Source organism: Rissa tridactyla, chromosome 1, assembly GCF_028500815.1.
Source record: "Rissa tridactyla isolate bRisTri1 chromosome 1, bRisTri1.patW.cur.20221130, whole genome shotgun sequence".
Lineage (NCBI taxonomy): Eukaryota > Metazoa > Chordata > Aves > Charadriiformes > Laridae > Rissa > Rissa tridactyla.
Genome location: NC_071466.1, coordinates 127,235,011 through 127,250,590, shown reverse-complemented (window position 1 = coordinate 127,250,590; position 15,580 = coordinate 127,235,011). Strand labels below are relative to the sequence as shown.

Below are 15,580 nucleotides of genomic sequence, written 5' to 3'. Positions count from 1 at the left end.
ATCTATGTCAGAAGGCTGCAGCTGATCACCTACTGCTGCTTAGGACAAGACTTGCTGCTGCTTTTCCAAGGAAGTAGCCTTATACCCTTCCTTCTCTGCCACTTGTATATGGGACAGCCTTAACTTGCAGTATTATTGCTGTTGAACGTTGGTTATCCTTGTCCTGCAATAGGGACTTAACTGAACGTATTGCCTCTGAGCTGCTCCAGAAATAGGGGAAAGCACAGCTGTGGCCTGCAAACATGTTTCTCGCTGTCCTAAAATCTTTTTAACGTAAGTGCAATTTCTGCCTGTTTGGCAATGTAAGGCACAGCTACTCTGAAATATATTAACGAAGTGATGTTAGAACAAGCAACGTGGTTAGTGCTTTCTGACAAGCTCTTGCTTGTAACTAAGTCCCAAGATCAGGATCACCAGGAAATACTAAGAAAAAATTGTCTCAGAATGAAGAACAGGAATCTGCTTTATTGTAGAGCACCTGCCTAACAGGGGTAAAGAATGGCTGTAAGCACAAATAAATCTGTAATAGGTTAACTCCAATTTCTTAGGCTTAACATTGTTAGGAAACAAGAGCTTTACCCAGTAGGACAGAAAAAAAGATAAACCTTCCTAGGCAATTGTGTTAAAAAAAAAATCTGTATTATGCACCTTGTGTAAATTGGTCAATGTAAGTTTAGTTAGGAGTGGGCACAAACTTAACATGTTTTATTCAAAAAGCACGTACAGAGCAAAGAGCAGAAGTTCTCTGGCAGTTTGGCCTTGAAGACTTTGTCCAGTTAGCCAAGATCCATTGCCTGGGTTTCGTTTCTCTACAACTGAAACAGTTGTAGGGAATCACCCACCATTAGCCCTCTGGATCTCCCATTCAACATAGTCCTCCTTCAAACAGACTTCCTGCCATTACAAGAATCTTCAGAGTTCTCTTCTCATTTCATAAAATGGTATAAAAATACATAAGTATACCACATACAATCCGATAACATTCAGCTGCTTCAATACTTTTCAGAAAAGGCTGGGAGTGAGGTTAGACATCCCAGCAGTGATGTCTGTGACCACCTCCATCCTGAATAACCCCTCCAAACAACACACATGACATTCCTTCCTTTTGGGCAGCAGGTGCTCAAGTAATGCCCCAGTGCACCCTGCGCACAGAATCAAGATCCATAGTTTGCTTCATCAAAGGCCTTTCTGGCTCGTTTCAGTTCTTCATTCATTGTTAGGAGGTCTTTAACTCTGGCAAACTTCCGGGGGTCCTTGCGGATTAGAAAGACAATGTCCTCAACCTGTACACGACCCTGCCGCCCAATGGACATGGCCTTATGTGTCTGTTAGAGGAAAAGAGGAAAGTCAGCAGGGTTCCTTTGCCCCTTAATTTATATATATATTTTGGTTTGTTTGGTGTTTTTGTTTTGGGTTTTTTTTTTTTTCATCTCCATTCTACTTTATTTCCTGTCTTGTAATCAAAAAGTAAGCAATTTCAAGATCTGGGCACCATCATCCTAGTCACAAGAGAACTTCCCAGTAAGCCATGGAGTTACTGTTGCTCTGCTGTCCCCAGCTGCCTGTCACACCCAGCACATACCACTATATACACTAACAATAATGACATCAAAACTAAAGCAGATTATATATAGGACCCCCCCAGCCTGCAGAGTGTTTGATGATGAACAGCATCAGGCAGAACTTGGAAGCAGTGTGAAGCACCTGTATCACAGGACAGCTTAGGGCATTTTGATGAGGGAAGGCAAGGCCAACCTTTCAAAAGAAAAGGCATCCAAAACCAGTAGGAATAACATTTTTGAAAAAAACAAAGCAAACTTGCAAACAGTATCCAAATGAAGAGGGATGGCTTCGGGTCTCAGAAGCTTGTGTTTCTTTCATAGCAAAGCTATATTCCCATCCAATAAACTTTCAAAGCTGAGCCTTGTGCCTTGTCAGCTGCACGTACAGTGATGCCACAGTGAACCTCAGTCAGCTGTGTATTTCCCCACCACCAACACAAATCTACCTGCTACTTAAGGACTTCAGACACTGTTCTAAATCCACGTGGAGTAAAATGTATGAATTTTGCCTTAATCTTGGAAGAGCAAAGTCTAAGTTTAGCTTTTTCCTACTAGCATCAGAGGTTTTGGCCTGGGATAATGCAGTATTTGAGTCAGAGGCATTAACCTTCAGAAGACTGAAGTCTTACTGAGGATGTTTTGATAACACTGTCTAGAGCTGACTTACCATTTCTGTGATAAACTCTATTACCAGGTCCTCAAGAATGTCCACTGATTCTGTGTAAGGGTTCTGGTCATCCCCGAATCCATACATCATGCACCTTACTGCAGAAAGAAACACTTAGCATGAGGCTTCTTTCATCCATTCAGCGCTGTCAGCAGCACACATCAAGTTGGAGCTCACCAGCCCGCGTGCTCCAGCCCCAGGATGGCACCTTCTCTCTTGGACAGGACAGTACTTGAGCAAACGTATGGGAAATAAGGAGGCAGACAGAAACCAACAAAAGCCTAGTGCTGTATACACAGAAAAGCTCATCTGATAACAGGCTCCTTAAATATGCATTTAGCCTACCAAATACTGAACACCGACTGACAGCATGACTGATTATTGGCACAGTTAAGTTCAGATGATCGTAGAATGATAAAATGGTTCGGGTTGGAAGGGGCCTTAAAGATCACCTAGTTCCACCCCCCCTGCCATGGGCAGGGACACCTCCCACTAGACCAGGCTGCTCAAAGCCCCATCCAGCCTGGCCTTGAACACTTCCAGGGATGGGGCATCCACAACTTCTCCGGGCATCCTGTTCCAGTGTCACCACCCTCACAGTAAAGAGCTTCTTCCTAATATCCAATCTAAATCTCCCCTTTTCCAGTTTAAAACCGTTACCCCTTGTCCTATTGCTACACTCCCTAATAGAGTCCCTCCCCATCCTTCCTGTAGGCCCCCTTTAGGTACTGGAAGGCTGTTATCAGGTCTCCCCGGAGCCTTCTCCAGGCTGAAATGATGCATTAGCAATATTTTCTGGGGGGTCTACATGATAGTTTTATGCGCTTCCAGCCAGGGCACAGAAGGAAAGCTGCCACTTTGCTAAGGAAAACCGAGTTTTGGAACACTACAGCTGCCTCCTCAGAGCTCCAGCTGCGTTTGGGACAAGGACACGGTCCCTCACAGCCGCAGGGTGCTCCGCCAGCCCCGGGGGCTCCCCGCAGCGCCGGGCGGGGGCCCCTGCCCCGCCTCCACTCACGTTCTTTGGAAAACAGCCTCTTCCTCTTGCCCTGCCCGCCGTCCAGGCCCCCGCCGGCTTCTTCCGCGTCTTCTTCAAACTAAAGGGGCACAGCGGAGGAGAGGCCGCCATCAGCGCCCGGGGCGGTAGGGGGACCCCTTTCCTCTACCCTCCCACCACAGCCCCGGCTCGGGGCGAGGCCTAGGCCACCGGCCGCCCCGGCACCGGCACACCAGGGCGGATGCGGGCCGGAGCGTCCCTCTGCAGCGCTCCCCACTCACCGGCGCGTCCTCCTCTTCGTCAGCCATAGCCGCCAGAACCCGCCGCGTCGCTTCCGAGCCGGGGGGAAGAGCTTCCGCTTCCTCAGCCCCGCCCCGCGGCCGCCGCCGCCGCCGCCGGGACGCCGTGCCGTGGAGGGCGGGGGCTCGGGCGGATCGTGCCGGTGCGCGTGGGTTTGTCGTCCGCTGCTCCGCTCGCGCCTCAGCGGTGCCGCTGCCCAGCACAAAGGTGGCCGCAGTTGTGGGCTCCCCGGCTCAAGAAGGACAGGGAGCTGCTGGAGAGGGTGCAGCAAAGGGCTACAAAGGTGATGAGGGGACTGGAACACCTCTCCGATGAAGAAAGGCTGAGGGATTTGGGTCTCTTCAGTCCGGAAAAAAGACAACTGAGGGGGGATCTTATCAACGCTTATAAATACTGAAAGGGTGGGTGTCAGGAGGATGGGGCCAGGCTCTTTTCAGTGGTGCCCGGGGACAGGACAAGAGGTAACGGGCACAAACTTGAGCATAGGAAGTTCCACCTAAACATGAGGAGGAACTTCTTTACTTTGAGGGTGGCAGAGCACTGGAACAGGCTGCCCAGGGAGGTGGTGGAGTCTCCAACTCTGGAGACATTCAAAACCCGCCTGGACACGTTCCTGTGCAACCTGCTCTGGGTGACCCTGCTCTGGCAGGGGGGTTGGACTAGATGATCTCCAGAGGTCCCTTCCAACCCCTACTATTCTGTGATTCTGTGGTGCTTTCAAGGCCAGCGTCCTTTGCAGCTGCTTTAATGTCAGTAGGCTTTTAATGTAGTGTGTTTTCTTCAGGGGAAAAAATTGTAAAGTCTCATCCCCCTTCGTAGGTGTAGACCTTGGTCATTGTGTTGGGTCTCTGCCCGCAGTAGTTATCTGACTGCGTAGCCATTTCCCAGTGCAGACAAGCCCTGTCTCTCCCTGCCCGAGGGATGGTTTCAGGCTCGGGAAGAGCCATGGGGGTAGGGCTGGGCTCCTGCTTCTGCCCACCCCCCCAGTCCGTGTTGCCGTGGGGGCTCCCATGGAGAAGCTGACCCAGCCCCTGGCGTGGGGTTGGGTTGTCCAGGTGCTCGCCTTGGCACAGAAAGGGGGGTTGAGGCTTACAAGGAGAAGCCGGAGTACGGGTTGTTCACCTGGAATCAGTGACTTATCACTAGTGACTGTATAAACTAACTATAAAGCGTAGAGCTTTGACTTGAAGACAAATTCTTGTGCACTTGTAACCTGTTGAGTATAAATCTGTGTAGTTTACAGCTACAAAAAGTAGTGGATGTGCTATATCAAAGCTGGAAACTAATTTCTCTTTCTGACTTTTGTTTTAGGAAAAATAGCACTAGGGTGTCACACAGAACTCAGTGGGCTTCATTTTTTTCTGGTACTGGAGGCTGAAAGATTGCAGGTTGCTTTGTGGCAGGGTTTTAGGGAAAAAGGATCTCAACTCTGGAATTTCCCTTTCAGATCATCCCTGACTTGGGAAAGAACACACAAACTTTTGCTGATGCCTGGGTCTGCTCAGGAGAAACTGAAGATGAAACTTAACAATGTAAGGTAAGATACTGGCGCAGTTACAGCACAGAGTTCCGTCCCTGTCAGGAAAAGGATTCGTGGGAGTAAATGTCTGTGTAATCTGCATGAGTCTGTGTAATCTGCATGAATTTTAAATACTTAGGACTTTACTAGCTCTTAGACCATTTTTAAAAAAAAAACAAAAAGTAAAGTATGAATAAACTTGTGGTTTTTTCTTCCTTTCCTGATGGCATTGGTACATGTTTTTGCAACATGCTAAAGTTTTAAATATGGGCTAAGTATAGGTAGAAAGGGAGAAGAGGACAGCTGGTTTCATTGCTTGCACATCAAACCAATTTGGCCTGGCTGAGACAAAAGACCGGGCTTTATTCTTCTCTCCGTTTTAGCACCATTTTGGGTGAGTTCTTCCTTCCCGCTTTATATGCATGCATATAAACATCCATCCATGCTTGGTGGTTGTTTTGAATTTGATCACGTGAATGAAGAGCATTTTCTTTCTAGCATGGTAAATTATTTTAGATCAATAAAAGTTGAGATTATGCTTTTAATAATAACTAACATCCAGGAAAGGGAATGGATTTAGTCTTTTTTTTCAGTGAAGTCACTGATGGCTCTGAGAGCTGGAGCATGCGAAGGGCAAAGAGCTGGTGAGTGAAACTGTTGGCAGTTGTAAAGAGATAGAATTAGATGCTCTTGCTGTTCTTGATGGTGAGGGTGGGAATCCGAAAAGAAAATGCATTCTTCATGAGCTCTGGAATTAAGGAAACAGGAATGGATGTGTAGCCTTTTCAGATAAGTTTCGCCTTTTCCCAGCTGTCAGTACTTCACAAATTGGAGCACAATTGACTGACTATGACCAAACAACTTGGAAACTGAAGGTAATCCCCACAAACATGGCAGTTTCCCATGGCTGCAACTTCAAAACTGAATTTAATTCAGAGGATGGAGTTCACTCTTTCATCAAAAGCTGAACTTAAATCAATACAAGTGTGTTGGGGTAACTTCTGTGTACGCTGCTCGCTTCCCGCTGCAACTGGGCTTTCAGTGTAGGAGCCTGCGCTGGTATCTAGAAGTCCTCACTGGCAGTCCCGTGCTTGCAGGGGACCAAGCTCAGAATGACTTCCCCTAAGCCAAAGAACAAGTACAATGTCACTTGTAAATCCTCTTTTCCTTTCTATATACTAACACTTTACTTCTGTCAACATCTAAATAAACAATTTTTTTCTTCTTTTTTTTTGTGAGATATGTTTCTTGCTGTTAGCCTAAACTAGGTAAAAAATGTCAGAGGAGGGGCACGCAAAGGAAATGGACACAGATCAGTTGCTTAAGTAATGTGCTTTTCAGCTAGGTTTATAATAGAAGGGCCTATGCCCTATGCAATTTAACTTTTATTTGTGCTTAAGTTCCTACCTGTAGCTGCAAGGAAATTTGCATTCCTTTGTAATTTAACATGTAAGGCTTGAACAAGATTTATCCTCATCAGCTTGGTCACCTGTTAGTGATTCTTAATGTCTTAAAGAAACTTTAATGTTGCCAACTCTTTCCCAAGGTTTGTTGGTATTGTTCCTTATTTTAGTTCTTCCATCATCAAGTTCTAGAATTTCTGAAATTTCTGTTGTAACTGGGGGCTGAGTACCAGGTTTCCCACACCTTCTGTGTTTTTTTTGAAGGAAAGGAATCTCTAAATATGAGCACAACGTTTTTTATTGTCTTTGAGCACAAAGGCAGCTGTGGTTCTGAAGTCCTACTGAATCTACATGGGCCTTGGTCTGAGTGCATTTCTTTTGCCCTGTTAAATACTACTTCTGGAATTGTACAACAGCTTACATTCTTCATAAATTGTTGTGAGCATTTAAGCTAGTTTTGCTGATGCTTGAGAAATACAAGTTTCTTATGCCTTTGTCAGGTTTTGCCTTAAGAAAGATTTTTGTCATGAAGAAATTTTTCCTTATAAAGAAAAATCCATTATGTCTCCAGTAGGAGGCTGACTCTTCTAGTGTAATAAATGCCTTGCTAAGTTAAGTTTGAACGAAAGTTTTTTTCTCTAGGAAGCTGAAGAGGAAGAAGGAAAAGGTGCAGCTGAGGCACAGACACTGGAGAAACAATAACGTACTGGAGAGTAGAGCAAAGAGAGGGTCTTGATGAAGCACTGAAGGATCCCAAGGAATGAATTCAAGAAAAGTGAGTACAGCGCATTGCGGTGTCTGAGTCTAAACAGCCTTGCCTGAGGGAGCTGAGGGCTGGTGCCATCCCAAGACACCACATTCTGCACTTGCACCAGGAGCGAGGGCAACAGTCCAGCAGCGCTGTATTCACCACACAAGAACCAGTCGAGAATAAATTCTTGGGGAGCAGCACTAGCAAGAACAGTGCTAACATTTATTCTCCCCTGTAAACATGCCACAAGGTGCACAAATGCCATCATAGATTATTAGAATACAAAAATGTGAACTAGCTTCCCTGAGAAAATCTGCTGTACGTTTAAGTAAACAGTTGATAGCTGCTCAATAATGACCTTGTTGAGCAAAACAGTTTCTGTGCTTATTTAAGAGATGCTTGTAAGTAGACCAGTTACAGCGGAAGTAGGTAGAGATCAAGTATTTAACAAGTGCTTGGACAGTGTGAAATTAGTGTTAAAATAAATCTCTGCATATAGGCTTAATGCTGTGGCTATGTCTTTGGAGCAGATCAAATTGCAGTTACAGAACCCAGTGTTAAAATCACTTGTGTAGGTAAGGAAGGGACGTTTGCTTTACTTTTTATTGCTGGTGTTTCTAGGTATGAACTGGCTGTGAATGCATCAGATGAGAATAAAAGGAAGTTACGGGACTGGCATGTTGTGGAGAGGGTGGCTTCTAGAGAGCTGTCAAGGTAAGTCATGCCTCTGTGAGAGGTGCACCCAGGCTAACTGAATTAACAGTATTTTGATTCAGGCATCGCTGACAAGTAGGCCTGAGTGAAATCAGCCCTGTTGTACAAACCTTGAGAAATTGTGCTAGGTCATATCTTCTCAGGATCTTAAGGAATTTAGGTCATGTCTTATCATGGTACCAGCCTGAGCTGGGACCAGACAAAACTACAGCTGCTGGGGGTTGCACAGTTGCATGTACACCAAAGGGGATTTTGACAACAAGTCAATCACTTTAAATCTTTGCAGCCACCACAGCCCCCTGAGCTCTCTTACACAGCAGCAGGCTGCACGGCAGTGATCACCCCTTGACACCTGTCAAGGTTAGTCCTTGAGGTTGAGAGATCCTTTAGCTTGCATCCAGTATCTACAGCAGGGTAAATGACATTTTATATTAGATCTAAAGTGTATTGCATACAGGCTAGCTTAATTATTAGAAGTGTAGTAAGTAGTAGAGTGTTTTACTACTGTCTAATAATCATTTAATCGTTATTTAATAAAACCTTTTGGTTAATCCCACAACGATGACTTCTCTTAATAAATCACCTCTCAATTTATCATCTCTATTTTGGGATGTAATGCAAGATCAGTTTGCCTTTTCTTAGTTCTGTTCCTTTCCTCTCATCTTGTGTCCTATTTGTAGCATGGGACAAAGCCACAACTTACTCCTCCTTCCTCTGATTCTTCTATAAATGGGTTCTGGTCTTACTCTGTTTCCAAAACACTTAAGCAGGAGAGTGATGTAAGAAGCTGTTATGTTCCTCTGGGTTTGTCTCTGCTTGCACAGAAACAGCTACAACTTCTCCATTAAATACAGTATCATGTTATAGCTGGGATAAGCAGGTACTAAAAGTAATCTCAAGCATGAGTAGGGTTAGCCAGTCAGATGGACTGGAAATATCAGCTGCTGCTAAAATTTCTGTTTCCTCTCTCACCAGAAACTTTGATAGTTGAGGTAGCAGTATTTTGCTTCTCCTGTGCAGCCACCCCACTTAATGCAGAATGAATCGTCTATATTCAACACTTGGCATGTTCTGTGTTCCATGCTGTAACAGAGGGCTCCTACTGCAATACGTCCTAGTTCTGAGCAGAGTTTGAAAACAATGCTGAGCCCAAGGAGCAAGACCTTGGACAAGATACAGAGTGAAAGAAGGCAATACTGAAACAACCTTCAAAGTGACCGTAAACCAGAGCTCTTTCTGCCTTAGTGCATGTTGCCTCTCTGTGTAACTGCCTCAGAGAGGCTAAATCTGAAATGTCTACCTGCTGAAACCTGCCCCCTCTCTGCTTTTTTAAAATAACCCAAGAAACCTGTTTAGGTTACTTTGCTAATATTAATAGAATTATTGACGTAGTATCTGGTCAACCTCCCCGCTAAAATGCATTCTACGCCATACTGACTTCAGGGGACTTCTGCAAGAATACGGTCAAAATACTGGCTTTGCAGTGCCAGGGTTATGGTGACAGACTAGACCAGACACAGTAGAAGAAGAAAAAGGAGAAAGTACTGATGAAAGACTAGAGAGATGCACAAGGTAAAATCCTTTTCCATTGAAGCCTGTACTCAACATCACTTCTGTAAATGACGGGTGCAGGAGAGGCAAAGCTTTACAAGATAATGCTGGGTGCCTGCAGAGTGGTGTATACACTGCAAACAATTTAAGACATCAAAAGCATTTGAAACTGAATGGTCTCTACTGCTTCGGCATGCTCCTGGGCCCACCATTGCTCAATGAGTGGGGAAAAAAAACGGGGGAGCTCCTGTGGCCCTGGCCTGAGAAAGCACAGTTCTGCACTCAGCAACACAGCTGAGTTCCTTAAGGACTTGCCAAGAAAGTCTGCCAGTGCATCAGGCACCTGTCTACCCAAACCTTGTTCCCATGATGGCACCTAAATGTAAGTTTTAATGTTTAAGTGAAGGAGAAGACGTGATTTTATTTACTACATTACTTGTCTGTCCTGGTTTGAGGTAGAACAAAATCAGTTTCTTTTCAGTAATCTTACTTTTCAGTTAAGTCTTTTCTAACTATGAACATCAGACCTTATCACTGGTAGAAGCAGACACTGTCTGAAAAACATACCGTTAATTTCAGAGAGTGCAGTTAGTAAGGAGAGAAAAATTGTTTCTGTTCTACCGTAAAAGAGAGCATCTGTCATTCATTTGGTGGCCATCCCAGCTTAAACCACAACACTGTCACAGGGGCAGCGATTCTTACATGTAACAGAACTGTGGTGTTCCCTCCTGCAGATGGCTGAAGAAAACGCAAGAGTCACTCCAGTATTTGAAGAATTTGTTAATGAAGAGCTTTTGACTGATACAGCAGAAAACCCAGATGTGCCCAGAGGTTAAGCTGGTTCTTCAGGATAAGACTGGACCCACTGCTTCTAGTACAGCTCTAAGAAACTGCATGACCTTGCTCCACGTGGCTTCCACTAAGGACACCTCATGGCAGCTATACATACCCACAAGGATCATGGGGTCCAATTTGCCGTCTGCTGCCATTTCAAAGCACTTCTTATACAAACGGATTTACCAGACATACTGAATATATTTAAGTGGTTAATAAAAGACTTCCTAGCACTGTAAGGCGTTTTGTTCTGAAGAGGGACTGAAAACAGAACTGCACTTTCTTTTACACGTACAGACTTATTTTCAGAGGCTTTTCAGTCAAGGCTGAGGCCTTGAAAATGACACCCTTGGCAAGATGGGTGCTTTTGGAAGATCCTGGTTTTAAGATACTAAGAAAAGATTATTCCTGAAGTGTTCACTTGCACCTGTTTGATCTGTCTAGATACTACTGCACTTTTCCCTAGGACTAAGCATCCTATGGGCTGGTTTGCGCAGGAGCGCCTTAGGATTAGAGGTAAAATACTAGAGAATTACAGGTTTGATCTCTGCTAAGATGTGGAAACATCTTTCTATTGCATTCCCCACCCCACTTCCTACATGTATGCTGAAAACAGACCTCACCTCATGTCTAATCTTAGAAGAAATTCCATAATGAAAAAAACCACTAGCAATACCTCAGGGTGGTTCACAAAAGACCTGCCCTTTCTTGAGGTTTAAACACTTAGTGTAAGTAACTTTGACAACTGCATACACACATTTGGCAATGTTAAAGACATGACATGACAAGACCTATGTTTGATGTAGGCACTTAATAGCTTTAGCGTAAATGCTTTTGTAACAACTACTGCTATTGATGGCAGTCCTTTTTTTTCCAAATCTGTGCCTTGTAACAAGCCAACTTCAGGTGCTCTTATCTGCTGTGGGACACGGTTCTGCCAGCTGTTACAGTGCTCCTAAAGAGTATGGGACATCAGCATTGTGCTTCAGCTGCCAGGGTAAAACAGATGCAGATAATGGACAACGTGTCTTATTGCTGGCAATTCCTCTGAGCGCAGCTGCAGAACTTCACGCTGGATTTAAAACAGAAGGTAGATGCAGCACTGATGGATGATAAAGTGCAGAAGGAGAGAGTTCCCCTAGGTGTCAGTCATTTATTCCTCTCTGTTTCAAGCCAACAGTGATCAAAAAGCAGATCCCATTAAAGATGTCTCCATTCCTTCGTCCACCTGGAACAGGGAGAACCCGAGGTATGCAATCGAGGTGTCCTGTCACGCTGCACCTATTGAATGCATGATACAGAGTTAGAAAAGTAAAATATACGAGAAGTCCTAAATGCACCCTCACAGACAACATGTCTCTTTCCACTCTAGATGGCCTTAGAGCAGGCAGGTTGCACAGGTGCTAGTTTTTGGCCCCTACCATGTAAGCTGAGAGAAGTAAACCTCTGTATCATTTGATTCACCTTAGCAAGTACAGTTTGCTTAATGTTAGGGCTATAGTTTTTCTTTTCTAAACTAAATACCTTTTTTTAAATGATCCTACTAGCCTTATATCTCTAGTATCCTAAATATAGCAGAGGTTAGGCACGCAGTGGTAGCTTTTTGAACATTTAGCTGGAGGGAATGAAAATGCTGTATTAAAACTTAGCTTCTCTTTGGAAGTTCTCTTTGCTTTTTTCTTCTGAGAACCATCATGTAGGTTTTATAAAACAGTTTTGTAATAACCTGAATTCATTCCTAGTGCAAACCTCCTGAACTGATGAATTTATTAAACAAAAAGCTTAGCCTTACAAATATTAATTTATCCAAAAATTCATACAAGTTCTAGTACCTCGGGTTATTTACGACAAAAATCCACACCTCTAGTTTTGCTACCTTTTCTTCTGGATGAGCCGAGCAGACCAGGAGCAAGTCTTTTCAGCTGGCCTCTACAGTAGGCAGGTTTCCAGTAACATGGGCTACAAAACACCGTAGCAAGTGAACCCCCGAAAACTCCAGAGAACTGTGGAAACAAAGGTGTGGGTGTTCAGTGCCAGATGCTGCTGTGTCTTGGAGTAATGCAAGCCACTGGCTGTATTAAATTACATCTCCTGCAGTGCAGTACAACCTTGGTAAATTAAGCACTTCAGCTATGTAATCAAACAATTACAGCTTGTTATTGTTAACACAATTGAAAACGGGACTCCGCTCACTTGCGGAGGAGGGGGAAGGAGGAGGAGAGGGACATCTCCCCATCATCAGCCCACCCTCCATCCTTGGGGCACAGAGAAGTGCCACCTCTGGAGCGGACAGACCCATTTCAGGTAGTTTGCCCCACTGCAAACCACCACCTGAAAGGGAACGGCAGCAATGGAGAGGAGCTTTACCTGACAAGGAATAGCTGAGGAAAGCATCCCTGAGTTTTCTCCTTTACAAACTCCTGGATCTCCAATACGTTCTTTAACAACACTCCCCTGGAAGCTCGGTCAATTTTTGTTAACACCATCTGCATAGATCCAGAAAAGGAGGATTAAAAGAGGAAAACAAGATTATTTTGCTGCTAGCCTGGAACATCTGTAAGAGTCCTAGACCATCTTGCAAGGCAGGCTGAAAGCTCTGGGTCATATCCAAGGGAAAAAATGGTATAATACAGTTCACCAAAACACTTCTATAGCCTGCATAAGCAGTGGACCTTTTCAAGCTCCTCAAGCTGAGTAGTGGAAAAAAAAGCGTCCATTTAATAAATCTAGCAAAAATCCCTTAAATTCCACTTGCCCACCTCAACATATTTTAGGCCTATTTTATTAACGGGGGGGGGGGGGAGCTACTAGTTAGGTAGGTTAACTTGCATAAGCTCCAGTAGAGGGTATGAACCTTTCTAAATTATCTGTAGCTTACAACCAACATGAGAACAAAGCATTACCTACCACATAAGGAAGCCCAAAATCTTCCAGCATCTCTACTGCAATATGATCTGTTTTCTGGAGTCCTACTACACCATCAACTAATAGAAACGTCCTCTTCAAGCTGCCAGAAATACAAGGAACAGTAATCACCACCATTATTTCATGCCTGCTCCCAAATTCATAAGCAAGAACAGGCAACATGGGACCTGGGGATAGGAAGAGCCAAGAAACGCCACAAATGGGAGCTGAGGGTCAGCATGGAGCAGCACCTCAATCTTTTCTGCTGTTTTGATCTGTCTAAGCACGAATGAGTGACGCCACAGAGGTTCCCAGGGAAATGATGTCAGAATTAATCAATACTACCACCGGAAGCAGCTACCCCTCCTGTATTTTTTCACCTAATTACGTGACTGTGGATACCTGTCGGGCTTTCATTGCTCTGTGGAGGTAGAGTTAAGTCCCTTACTTGTGCCGTTCCTGCAGATAGGCCTCCACCATCTCCACAAAGTCCTGCGGGGCACGGTAGCCGTATCCTGGCATATCCACCAGAGTAAAGTACTTCCCCACTTTGAAGAAATTCATCTTCTTGGTGTGGCCCTGAGGAGGGGATTTAGGTAAGATGAAGGAAGGGTGCGTGTGGTTTTAAAAAAGTTGCTTTAAGCAGTGGACTAAGACATGCCCCGCAAAACATCTCTGTACCATCCCCTGCCACCCTCCCCCAAAGAAGGCTGCAAAAACGCTACGGTTGCTTTAAGCTGCCGAGTCTCCTACCCTTGCAGTGATCCCACGTGACCATCCTTAAAACAGACTAAAAATACCTCCACGGGTCTCTGTGCTTGGTTCTCCCCAAAGGGCTTTACGGCACACCTGCTTGTCTCCTACGACTCTTCCGTCTGGCGTGTACGCCAGGCCTGGATGAAGAGCCAAGCTAGGTTCTTTCCACCTTTCCCTTTGCCGGAGAGAGGTCTGCACCAGCCCTGAGCTAGCAGCCACCACGGCTGGCGCGTTCTCCTGCTGCTTCAAGTTCCCCAAGAGCTTGTTTCCTCCTGCCCTTCTCAGCCCTACATGGGCTGCCGCCAGCTTCTGAAGTTTAAAAATGTCGCATACCGGCGTTTTTGACACTCTGACCTCCACCTCTGGAGACAGGGAAAACAAGGCCCGGATTAGAGATGACTTCCCCACGTTGCTTCTGCCGATGAAGCACACCTGCAGCGGGAGAGGCAGAAAGACAGCATTTAGCATTTCTACACCCGCCCGTCTCCCCTCACCCAACGCGCCCGGGCGGAGCGGGGGGTGGGGTGTCCCCTCCTGCTGCCGCTCATTCGTCACCCTCGGGTGCCCGGGGACAGCGACGTCCTTGCGCTGCCCCGGTCACCCCAGACGGCTGACCTCAGGCAGGGCGGGCGGCGGAGCATGGTCCATACGGACGGCGGAGCTGACGTAATCGATGGCGTGATGACGGCCGGACCTGAAAAACCCTTCGGCGCGTTGCAGGGCGTCCAGGCCGGGTTGGAAGAGGCCGAACCGCGTCGCGTCGACGCCGGGAGCCAAGTAACGCGCCAGCTTCTGCAGCGGGAACACCACGCCGATGCGGCGGTTTCGCTCCAGCCGCAGCACCTGGGACAGGGCGGAGAGCGGCGGCGGCGACCGCGGCGGCAGCAGCATCATCCTCACGGAAGGCGGCGGGCGCGGAGCGGGGGGCGGGGGCCGGCGGAGAGGGGCGGGGCGGAGCGTACGCTCCGCCCCGCCCCTCTCCGCCGGCCCCCGCCCCCCGCCCCGCGCCCCCGGGGTTTGCGTGTTTGTCACGGAAAGTGCGATGTGCGTAGCTCGGGGAGGGACCGCGGCGGCTGGGTGCCGCTTGCAGGCTCGGCGGAGCGCTCTCAAATCAATCTACGAATGACCCGTGTTTGGTGCCAGATCGGTTTGAAACCTACCTCTTCCCTGACCCCCCCCCCCCCCCCCCCCCAGTGGTGCACATAACCGTAGGTAAATGGCATTGAAAAAAACCCAGAGGTATACACCTTTGAAGAATTACTTCAGGAATACTGCTATTATTATTATTCTTTATTTTTTTTTTTTAGCGGTAATGCAGCAACCTGATGTAATTGAAATCTGTGGTGAATCTAGTAACAGAAAAACCACGCTGGCCAGAGATGATGCCCGTAACCACGCCGGTAGGCAGATTTCCATATTTCTACGCCAAACCGTGGCACGCGAAACAGAGCAAGGGCTCTTAGGTGTTTTTGCCTCGGCGTCCCACGCAGCTCACCGCTGCTGGCAGCAGACCTGCCTGCTTGAAATTACCCTCCAGTAGGGTTTTGCTTGAAATTTAGTCTGCTTGAAATTACCCACCCTTACCGGGCACGTGTCCTCTGGCACAGTACTCCCAGAACAGC

At 46.3% G+C, this 15,580-nt stretch overlaps 2 protein-coding genes and 1 long non-coding RNA gene across 5 annotated transcripts; 1 reads left to right on the top strand and 2 right to left on the bottom strand.

The window, feature by feature from the left end:
• Positions 1 to 445: 445 nt before the first annotated feature.
• Positions 446 to 3,608, bottom strand: TAF13 (TATA-box binding protein associated factor 13). The gene is made up of 4 exons (XM_054211813.1): positions 3,508 to 3,608; positions 3,248 to 3,326; positions 2,230 to 2,327; positions 446 to 1,325 (listed from the first exon to the last, which is right to left on the bottom strand). Exons 1-4 carry the CDS (start codon positions 3,532 to 3,534, stop codon positions 1,155 to 1,157), a joined length of 375 nt encoding a protein of 124 aa, XP_054067788.1. The 5' UTR covers positions 3,535 to 3,608; the 3' UTR covers positions 446 to 1,154.
• LOC128913739 (uncharacterized) lies at positions 3,608 to 10,331 on the top strand. Of its 2 annotated transcripts, XR_008468056.1 has the most exons (5): positions 3,608 to 3,809; positions 4,974 to 5,063; positions 7,091 to 7,223; positions 7,821 to 7,913; positions 10,199 to 10,331. It is a non-coding gene; the product is annotated as an uncharacterized LOC128913739 (long non-coding RNA). The 2 variants fall into 2 exon arrangements; XR_008468055.1 differs by lacking the exons at positions 3,608 to 3,809; positions 4,974 to 5,063 and having other exon boundaries at positions 5,462 to 7,223.
• GTPBP8 (GTP binding protein 8 (putative)) lies at positions 6,729 to 14,883 on the bottom strand. 2 transcript variants are annotated; one of them, XR_008468050.1, is made up of 7 exons: positions 14,574 to 14,883; positions 14,292 to 14,390; positions 13,651 to 13,781; positions 13,206 to 13,305; positions 12,666 to 12,784; positions 12,160 to 12,301; positions 6,729 to 11,579 (listed from the first exon to the last, which is right to left on the bottom strand). XR_008468050.1 is itself a non-coding variant. In XM_054211797.1 (7 exons), the coding sequence occupies exons 1-6, from the start codon at positions 14,850 to 14,852 to the stop codon at positions 12,217 to 12,219; spliced, it is 813 nt and encodes a 270-aa protein (XP_054067772.1). In that variant the 5' UTR covers positions 14,853 to 14,883; the 3' UTR covers positions 6,729 to 11,579; positions 12,175 to 12,216. The 2 variants fall into 2 exon arrangements, 1 of the variants encoding a protein (XP_054067772.1); XM_054211797.1 differs by having other exon boundaries at positions 12,175 to 12,301.
• Between the last annotated feature and the right edge of the window lie 697 nt (positions 14,884 to 15,580).

Excerpts from the sequence above, each read along its gene's own strand:
- GTPBP8 (XM_054211797.1), bottom strand. The coding sequence starts at position 14,852 with ATGATGCTGCTGCCGCCGCGGTCGCCGCCGCCGCTCTCCGCCCTGTCC. Across the intron at positions 13,782-14,291 it reads TCAGAGTGTCAAAAACGCCG|GGCCACACCAAGAAGATGAA; the intron begins GTATGCGACATT and ends TCCCCTCCTCAG. Across the intron at positions 12,785-13,205 it reads ATTTTGGGCTTCCTTATGTG|ATGGTGTTAACAAAAATTGA; the intron begins GTAGGTAATGCT and ends GGATCTATGCAG.
- TAF13 (XM_054211813.1), bottom strand. The coding sequence starts at position 3,534 with ATGGCTGACGAAGAGGAGGACGCGCCG. Across the intron at positions 3,327-3,507 it reads ACGAAGAGGAGGACGCGCCG|TTTGAAGAAGACGCGGAAGA; the intron begins GTGAGTGGGGAG and ends GTGCCCCTTTAG. Across the intron at positions 1,326-2,229 it reads TAGAGTTTATCACAGAAATG|ACACATAAGGCCATGTCCAT; the intron begins GTAAGTCAGCTC and ends TTCCTCTAACAG.